Source organism: Conger conger, chromosome 3 (assembly GCF_963514075.1).
Source record: "Conger conger chromosome 3, fConCon1.1, whole genome shotgun sequence".
NCBI classification, from domain to species: Eukaryota; Metazoa; Chordata; class Actinopteri; order Anguilliformes; family Congridae; genus Conger; species Conger conger.
The window spans coordinates 38,994,911-39,004,520 of record NC_083762.1 but is presented as its reverse complement, the minus strand read 5'-3'; the positions used below and the strand labels follow the sequence as shown (position 1 = coordinate 39,004,520).

The 9,610-nt window shown below is 50.3% G+C and overlaps 1 protein-coding gene and 1 long non-coding RNA gene across 2 annotated transcripts; one reads left to right on the top strand and one right to left on the bottom strand.

Moving 5' to 3' along the window:
* Nucleotides 1-336: 336 nt before the first annotated feature.
* LOC133123352 (uncharacterized) lies at nucleotides 337-9,353 on the bottom strand. Its single transcript, XR_009708235.1, has 5 exons — nucleotides 9,237-9,353; nucleotides 2,472-2,604; nucleotides 1,309-1,366; nucleotides 1,139-1,232; nucleotides 337-439 (listed from the first exon to the last, which is right to left on the bottom strand). It is a non-coding gene; the product is annotated as an uncharacterized LOC133123352 (long non-coding RNA).
* On the top strand, nucleotides 4,545-6,144 carry LOC133125102 (uncharacterized). Its single transcript, XM_061236818.1, has 2 exons — nucleotides 4,545-4,744; nucleotides 5,247-6,144. The coding sequence occupies exon 2, from the start codon at nucleotides 5,365-5,367 to the stop codon at nucleotides 6,142-6,144; it is 780 nt and encodes a 259-aa protein (XP_061092802.1). The 5' UTR covers nucleotides 4,545-4,744; nucleotides 5,247-5,364.
* Nucleotides 9,354-9,610: the final 257 nt, after the last annotated feature.

Genomic DNA, 9,610 nt, shown 5'->3' with positions numbered 1-9,610 from the left:
GGGGAGAAGAACAGAAGTGTGTCTGAATAATTTATTTAAACGGTCCGATATGAAGATGTTCTCCAAGAAACGCATCGCATCGCCCAAGGTGAGTGTGAGGGCCACAGGAAGGGGAGTTTGGGAGGCATATCCCTCTCCCCTGGACCAACAACTTGCTGCCATCATTGGCGAATCAGTGCTGGATTTTTCCTGAAGGAGACAGACATGACACCAAAAAGTTAGTTTTCACAGGACTGAAATTTAAGGTCATACGGTCAAATGTATACAATTAAGATAGGGGAAAAACATGACATGTCGATATTCCCTTTGAAATGAATTTTATTTGCAGATGAAATCCCTGGCTGGGGCTGAAGCGATTAGGGTCCAATGCGCTGCAGACTGTAGCTCCGCCACGCCCACCAGCAGCCAGACCTGTCGGAGGGCCCTCACCGAAGCAGTCCTGCAATCACAGCAAGACATACTGCAATTAATCGGCTGTGTCGTTGTAGGGCTTGGAGAGATCCGCAAAGTGTTGGCGAACATCAACACCCCATTGCTGGCCCGCCTCGATTGTATGTCCCAAATGGAAAAATAAATGAATAAAACTCTTAGCCTGCAACGGCAGCAAAAACCCATGGCTCAAGGCCAATTTGTCGAACACACACACATCCATCCATCCATCCATTATCTGAACCTGCTTATCCTGAACTGGGTCACAGGGGGGGCTGGAGCCTATCCCAGCATACATTGGGCGAAAGGCAGGAATACACCCTGGACAGGTCGCCAGTCCATCGTAGGGCACACGCACCATTCACTCACACACTCATACCAATGGCAATTTAGACTCTCCAATCAGCCTAACCTGCATGTCTTTGGACTGTGGGAGGAAACCAGAGTACCCGGAGGAAACCCACGCAGACACGGGGAGAACATGCAAACTCCGCACAGAGAGGCCCCGGCCGACGGGGATTCGAACCCAGGACCTCCTTGCTGTGAGGCGGCAGTGCTACCCACTGCACCATCCGTGCCGCCACACACACACAGACCAATATAATAATATGGGCAGATTTTGTCTGCCTTGTACAGCAGTGTCCCACCAGCTGCATTCAGGCAAAGCCATCTACCTTTTATTAAGCTAATTGCGCACTCCACAACTGACCTTGCATGCAGGGTGTTATAGCACATCTCTTGCATTGTCCGGGGATTGTTTGGTGGTGTGAGAAGCCTCGTTTTTAGGGGATAGCCCCGATCACCTGGAAGAGGGATACCTGCATGGTAGATCATGTAACGATTATGTTTAAAATATTACCAAACATTTCCAGTGCTCACCAAGAAGCCAGCTGTTCCTCGTAGCCCTGGCTTGAAGACGATTTCCCACACTGCTATTCTGCAGAATGTAAGATTCATGGGTGGATCCTGGCTGTCGGGCAACCGCATTCAGCAGTGCCATACGGGCATCACGAATCATTCGGACATCAATTGAGTGAACATATGTGGATTCATTACTGATGGTGCCCGAATGGCAACATGTGTGCAGTCTATTGCCCGAATGACGTTTGGGAATCCAAGAGTGGCAAACTCCACTTCAATGTTTTTTCTGCGCTGCACTGGTGTAGGGAAACAATTGTGTTGTGGAGCTAGATGAATGATGCCCCTCAGGACTGCAGGCCTGATGTGGTTTTAGGGCTGTGATATGCTGGACCGATCGACAAGTTCCCTGTGGAAGAGGTCCCTGTAGCAAGAAAGCCAAGGGGGGAGGGGACTTGTACAGGTACAGGTATGTCATAGTACTGTCCCAAAAAACGTGCTCACTGTCTCCCAATAGTGCAAGTGCAGCCATAGTTCTATGAAAATGAATAGTTCACGTATTGGTTTTTATAGTCATGTCTATGAGTTAACATTTAACAACTATGAAGCAATTAGCATATTATTTCTTGCAAGTGCTACCATGTGCTATTAATTTCAAACACGTTTCTTACTTTGATTAAAAAAAATAATAATAATGTAATCCAATATAGCTGTTTACATTTTACTTCTTCTGTTGGTCAAACCCAATAGGCCTATATTAATATGGTTAATTAATGTGAATCTTTGCCTATGTTTCAGGAGCTGCTGTTATTGTGTACTGTGTGTGTGGATGTTAATACAACCCACATTAATGGCATGTAAGCATTTATGGATTCATTTATTTTTTTTGTCTGTAATTTTCACATATTGCTGTGTTGCCTTTAAACAAACAAACTGATGCATTTACATCGAACCGCTCGTGGGCTATATGCTTCATGCTTTTCAAAAATCACAGCTATTGAGAAATCAGGGAAAATGTGTCTCATGCCTGCAATACAGCATTTTCAAGATTATTTCAAGTTTATAAATCTCAATGTTGCCACGGATTTCAGCGTAGGCATAATATATGATCAAATCTGTTCGTATGACCCATTTACTATACCTGGGGCCTCAGGTCTTTGCAAAAGACAGAATATCATACTTACACGACTGGGACCCAGAAGATTGGTGGTTCAAGCCACGATAAGATCGGCACAGCTGTTGGGCCCTTGGGCAAGGCCTTTAATCCCACATTGCTTTCCGGGTGCCACACAGTGTCTGCCCAGCGCTCCTAAGTAACTGGGATGGGACAAATGCAGAGGACAAATTATCCCATGGGGTTCAATAAACTATTTCCTATCTTATCTCTGGCAGGCATGATCTCTATAGTATTGTACCAATCCTCTAGTGGGGCTGCCAGAATGTTCTGCTGGAATTCATCTATTGCACAGTGGTTAGGGTGGCCACCTCTCACCGAGGAGACACAAATCCGGGCCTCACATGATCATAGCTCTCCGTGGTATTACATCCATTTTGTTTTCATCCATTTCCGAGATTGCAGATGCCAGAGAGCAATATTCAGGGTTCAACAATAAGGATAACCTGGGGCCAGTACAGGATTGATACAGGCCAGCTGATTGATCACTTGTCCAACTGGGCCAGTACTACATATGAGCCCCTCTCCTCCATCACCACAGTATATTCTGGGTAATACCTTATCCGGTAATTAGAGCATCACGCAATAAGGTTTGAGCTGTTGGGTATTCGAGATGGTGGCAAATGAATCATCTAAACACGACAAGAGATTGTTTTCCATGGGTCACCAATGCTTCTGTGATATATTGTTCAGTCAATAAACAATGTCTGAGGCTTGGGGTTATGTGTCACAGGAGGGTCACAGCAAACTTGTCACAGAAGAGACAAAAGTCATGTAGTGTTTTTATAAAAACATGTATCTAACGTATAACAGTGGGAAATATCATGTGCAGTTATCCAGCTAACTCAGCCATCCTGCTTTGTGAAATACTGTGCCTCCAGGCCTTTGTATTTAATTTATATTTTAATTAAAGCTGTCCATATGTTTTTAGATAATTAATAAAAAAGTTACAGTAGGGTCAGTAGAAAAAACACTAAATGTCAAGCTCTGATATACCTATTTTGCAGTGTGCAGCACATAGGGAATTCTTACATAATTGATAATCTTTAGTCTGTTTTAATACAATATTTGATTTCCTTGATCTGGTCCTCAGTAAATTTTCAAGAATGAAGAAGAATGTTGCTAGAGCAAGAGGCTGTCATTAAAAAAGCAGGAGGGAAATCCACGCAACCTGGACAAACACAAACTGACAATGGGAACCATTTAATTATACAATTAAGACATTTTTATTTACAATGTATGTTTTCTGCATTGGTACTCAATAGTACTCAATATATTGAATTAATTCCATGAATGAATTGGTGGGGAAGACCGAGTGAACAGGCCTCCCTCTGCAGCACTGATTCATCAGGGTGCCCAGAAAATTCTGTCTCAGTGGCGTATGCAAGATCACTGTTTGCATATTTTTCAATGGTTGTCATGCCAGATTGCTAAACCAGAGGCTAGCCCTTTGCTTACAAACAAACTGCAGTAACAATCACTATTTCCACATGAGAAAAAGCCACTCCAGTCTCCTGGTCACTTGTCTGCTGACTTTTTATCTTGCAAATTTGTGTAGTGTATGTTTTGTCATCTTTATATTCTTGCATCTTGATAACTGTCAAAATTACAATTATATTGTCTTCCATTCTTGATTTAGAAAGATGGTATTCTTAAAACTATAAACTCACTCACACACGCGCACACACACGCAGGCACTGGGGATAAGCCAGTAGTACATTACTCGTATCCGTTAAGACAATTAAATTATCCGTTACTCGTACTCGGAAGTGGGTGTGATGTAACCCGGAAGTGGTGTCATTTTAAACAGTCCCCTATACTACATTGCGATTTGCAGTACATTGATATACCTGAACACTTTCACCTGAAGCACAATTACTACAGTGTTGCACTCTGTTATGCAGGTAAATCTCTATTAAAACTTTATCTGGTTAATTAATTAAAAACCGAAACAATTTTACATGGAACACTTTTGGCTGAGCCGCCTGCCTGTTCATATCAGAATCACTTCCCGCGTTGCCGTCACACTCTCCTTTTTAAACACATACCCACGTTTTCCTAAAGCACTTGTGGCACCCCTGCTCCTGCATGTTGTGCCACGTGGGTGGAGAACCCGGGAGGGACCCGCGCAGAGCAACCGCGCGGACGTCACGCATTAGGAGAGGTCTGGGAAGGAGTATATCTTCCTGTAGAGGTGATGGGAAGATCAGCACCTTGGAGAGAGATCCCTCTACCTGCAGTCCAGGACCCCGGACAGCGCACATGAGTGAGCAGAATGGAAAGGTACTGACTCAGCTGCAGCCTGTTTCCTAACGAGCAGGGAATGGTATGTAAGGCGCGGTCGAGGCTGCAAACAGGTTCAGTCGGCACCCTTCCTGAGCGTGTGAGAGGGAGAAAGGCAGAGAGAGGAAGGACCTTCTATGCCCTGCTGTACTGACCCTGAAGGAGACCCCACCTTTACGAACGGCAACCCCAAAGACCCGGAACGGACGCCGGACACGTGAGCCAAACAAAAACCCGTCCTACTTACCCCATCTCTTTGTGTTTCCCCCACCCAGCCCGGACGTGGCTGAAGAGGGAAGGAGGGAGGAGGCCCTGGAGCATACCCCAGTCTGGGAAGAACCTTAGTTTATTTTTGCCTGAACGGCCCCTTTTATTTCTCCAGTTTTCCCCTACCCTTGCCCTGAGGGGGGGCGCTATCCCCAATACCCCAAAAAAAAAACACAGAAAAAATAAAAAGAATAATTTTTTCTGATATCTGCTATCTCCTGTGTCTGGTTTCCAGCTGCGCCCGCCCACTGCACCTCAGGATCCACCCCGAGGCACCACATATGGTGGAGAATGCGGGCACACTGATGCCACGCTGTGGAAGTTGGTCTGGGCAGAAGAACCGACACGAGTGAATGGAAGCCACACCCCCTGGGGAACAGCGAAGAAAGAGACGACTGGCTGCCCCTACACTAGCCGAGATGCAAGGGGTAGAAGCAGAGGAGGGGTCCAGAGGGATGATGATGGAAGCGGTCATCAACGAGCTGGCCAGGTCCCAGCGAGCCCTGCAGGAAGCGGTGGTCGAACTCTGTCGCCTATCTCCTCGTGACAGATCAAGACGAACCCCCCGAGATGTGTTGATGAAAATGACGGGCGACGATGATGTTGAAGCATATCTCCATGTGTTTGAGCGCGCAGCTCAACGCGAAGAATGGCCACAGGCAGACTGGGCGGCCATACTAGCCCCCTTCCTGACGGGGGAGGCCCAACAGGCCTACCGGGATATGGCCCAGGCTGATGCCATCGACTACCTCAAGTTGAGGAAAGCCATCCTGGCCCGATATGGGTTCAGCCTACCCGCACGAGCCCAACGATACCACGACTGGTCATATGACGCCTCCCAGCCTGCCCGGTCCCAAATCGCCGCCCTGACCCGCCTGACTAAGAGCTGGCTGGCTGAGGAAGATGGGCCACCCCTGTTGGAGAGGGTGGTTTTGGACCGATGCACCCGCGCCCTACCGAAGGAAGCCAAACGGTTTGTGGCACAGATGGGCCCCACCTCTGTAGAACTACTAGTAGGCCTCCTCGAAAACCATCAGGTAACCCAGAAGATGCTCCAATCAGACCGTACTGAAACCCAGAGCCGCACAACCAGGGGCCCACAGCCTGTGAAGCACCCACCAGCCCGGCCCTGACCCAAATCGCCGGGGCAGACCCGACGCAGGGAGACCATGGCCCGTGTGGAGATGCTACCACTGCGGAGAGGAGGGGCATCTGGACAGGAGCTGCCCTAGGAAGGAGGTGTCCATGCCCACCGCCAGTAGGGGGAGCAGCCCACCGCACCCCTGCCTGTACCTGACCACCTGCTGGGCGCACCAGAGTACGGAGGCCCCAAGATTCCCGATACGAGTGGGGGGCCAGGACACTGAAGCAGTGCTCGACTCGGGCAGCGCCATCACCCTGCTGCGACCAGACTTTGCTGGAGAAAAGAGGGGTGAAGAGGTGGCGGTGGAGTGTATCCATGGGGACACCAGGAAATACCCTACGGTGTGGGTGGACCTAATCACCCCACGGGGGACGCACTCGGTAAGAGCAGGGGTAGTACCGAATTTACCTGTACCTGTGTTGATGGGAAGAGACTGTCCGTTGTTCCAGATCTATTGGGAGGAGGGGCCCCGGTCTCTGAACAAGACGAGGCCACGGCAACCCCGACGGGCTGCCCACCGTACCCCCCAACCAGTCTGGGCAGTGACGTCCGGGGACAGTGAAGGAGAGGCCCCGCCACCGGAGAGGGAACGCCAACCAAGCGCCCCAGCCACCAGTGGAACCGTCACCGCGTCCGAAAAGGAGCTTGGGGAGGCCCCGCCCCTGGACAGAGAAGTCCGTCTGGCCTTCTCGGAGGGCCCCCGAGACATGAGTGAGGAGACCGAAGCACCCACTCGCTTTGGCACTGCCCAACTAAATGAACCAAAGTTTGCTCAAGCCTGGAGAGAGGCACGAGACATTAACGGGGCACCACAAGGGGCGGTGAGTACGCCAGCTTATCCCTTCTTCAGGGTAAAACATGACCTGCTCTATCGAGTCTGTAACCCACAGGGGGAGGAAGTCGAACAGCTGCTCATCCCACAACCGTTTGTGCCCCGAGTCCTCTACTTAGGCCACACTCACCTGCTGGGAGCCCATCTGGGGATGGAGAAGACCTACGAGAGGATCCTGGCGAGGTTCTATTGGCCCGGGGTGAAAAAGGCTGTGGAGGACTACTGCCGACACTGCGCCGTGTGCCAACTCCACAGCCCTAAGGTAACCCTTCGAAACCCACTAATCCCCCTGCCGGTCATTGACGTACCCTTCAGGAGGATTGCGATGGACATCCTGGGGCCCTTGCCGAAGTCCAGCCGGGGACATCGATACATCCTTGTGATCCTGGATTACGCAACCCGCTACCCGGAAGCTGTCCCGCTCCGGACCGCGACAGGAAAAGCGGTCGCCAGGGAGTTGTTCCTGCTTTTTAGCAGGGTCGGGATAGCGGAGGAACTCCTGACAGACCAAGGATCGTGCTTCATGTCAGGGGTCCTAAAAGAGATGTGCCGGCTGCTACAGGTGACCCAGCTGCGAACCTCCGTCTACCACCCCCAAACCGACGGGCTAGTGGAGAGATTCAATCAAACCCTCAAATCCATGCTGCGGAAGATGATTGAAACTGACGGTAAGGACTGGGACCAGCTCTTACCCTATCTCCTCTTTTCAGTCAGAGAGGTGCCCCAGAGCACGACCGGCTTCGCCCCTTTTGAATTGCTATATGGAAGACGACCCCGGGGGTTACTAGACCTAGCGAAGGAGGCCTGGGAACAGCAACCGTCCCGAACCCGCAGCCTGATCGAGCATGTGGAGCAGATGGACCGGCGGATGGCCCAGATCTGGCCCATGATGAGGGCCCACATGGAACGGGTACAACGGGAGCAAGCCAGGCTGTATAACCGGGGAGCACAGGTGAGGAACCTGTACTAATCTCTCCCGACTTTCAGAAACCCTTCGTGCTGCAGACCGACGCATCGGAAGTGGGCCTGGGGGCAGTCCTGTCACAGATCCAGGATGGGGTGGAGCATCCAGTGACATACATCAGCAGGAAACTCCTCAGCCATGAAAGGAATTACGCCACGGTCGAAGGAATGCCTCGCCATCAGATGGGCGGTAGGTAAATTAAGATATTACCTACTCGACCGTGAGTTCTTGTTGGTGACCGATCATGCTCCCCTAAAATGGATGTACCTTAACCGGGACAGCAACGCCCGAGTGACCCGCTGGTTTTTAGAGTTGCAGCCTTACCGGTTCAAGGTGGAACATCGCGCTGGGAAGCTGCACCAGAATGCTGATGCGCTATCCAGGAGAGAGGATGGCCTAGGGGCAGACGCTCCCGCCTGGGGCGTGGAGCTGAGGGGGGGAGTATGTGGCACCCCTGCTCCTGCATGTTGTGCCACGTGGGTGGAGAACCCGGGAGGGACCCGCGCAGAGCAACCGCGCGGACGTCACGCATTAGGAGAGGTCTGGGAAGGAGTATATCTTCCTGTAGAGGTGATGGGAAGATCAGAACCTTGGAGAGAGATCCCTCTACCTGCAGTCCAGGACCCCGGACAGCGCACATGAGTGAGCAGAATGGAAAGGTACTGACTCAGCTGCAGCCTGTTTCCTAACGAGCAGGGAATGGTATGTAAGGCGCGGTCGAGGCTGCAAACAGGTTCAGTCGGCACCCTTCCTGAGCGTGTGAGGGAGAAAGGCAGAGAGAGGAAGGACCTTCTATGCCCTGCTGTACTGACCCTGAAGGAGACCCCACCTTTACGAACGGCAACCCCAAAGACCCGGAACGGACGCCGGACACGTGAGCCAAACAAAAACCCGTCCTACTTACCCCATCTCTTTGTGTTTCCCCCACCCAGCCCGGACGTGGCTGAAGAGGGAAGGAGGGAGGAGGCCCTGGAGCATACCCCAGTCTGGGAAGAACCTTAGTTTATTTTTGCCTGAACGGCCCCTTTTATTTCTCCAGTTTTCCCCTACCCTTGCCCTGAGGGGGGGCGCTATCCCCAATACCCCAAAAAAAAAACACAGAAAAAATAAAAAGAATAATTTTTTCTGATATCTGCTATCTCCTGTGTCTGGTTTCCAGCTGCGCCCGCCCACTGCACCTCAGGATCCACCCCGAGGCACCACACACTATACTCTTAAGCAACACATGGGCCACAGTTTGTTACTTAAATAAAATAATACAGATAAAATCGCTCAAATAACATACCGTTGTGTGACAAGCGACCACTCCCGTCCAGATCCCCGGACCACTAACACATGGCAATCTGTGACCGAGGCAATTGAGGAAATACACCTCATTCAATACACTGAGCTCGCATGGAAGATTGGAACGTTTAAGCGTTATGGAACGAGAACTTGTGGATATTGGTACAGCTAGCGGGGTGGTTAGGCACGATCCAAAGCGGATTTAGAGTTCCATGACGCTTTTATACAACGGGTACCATATCCTCTGCCCTTACAATTAACTCTGGCATTTTTAATCCTAGATCATCTGAAGTTAGCTCTGTACCATAGCTTGTTTGAAGTACATTTCTGTTAGCGGGGCACTACCTTTTAAAATTTTAAGAGAAAAAAGTTTCG

Coding starts and splice junctions, on each gene's coding strand:
- LOC133125102 (XM_061236818.1), top strand. CDS start 5,365: ATGGAAGCCACACCCCCTGGGGAACAGCGAAGAAAGAGACGACTGGCT.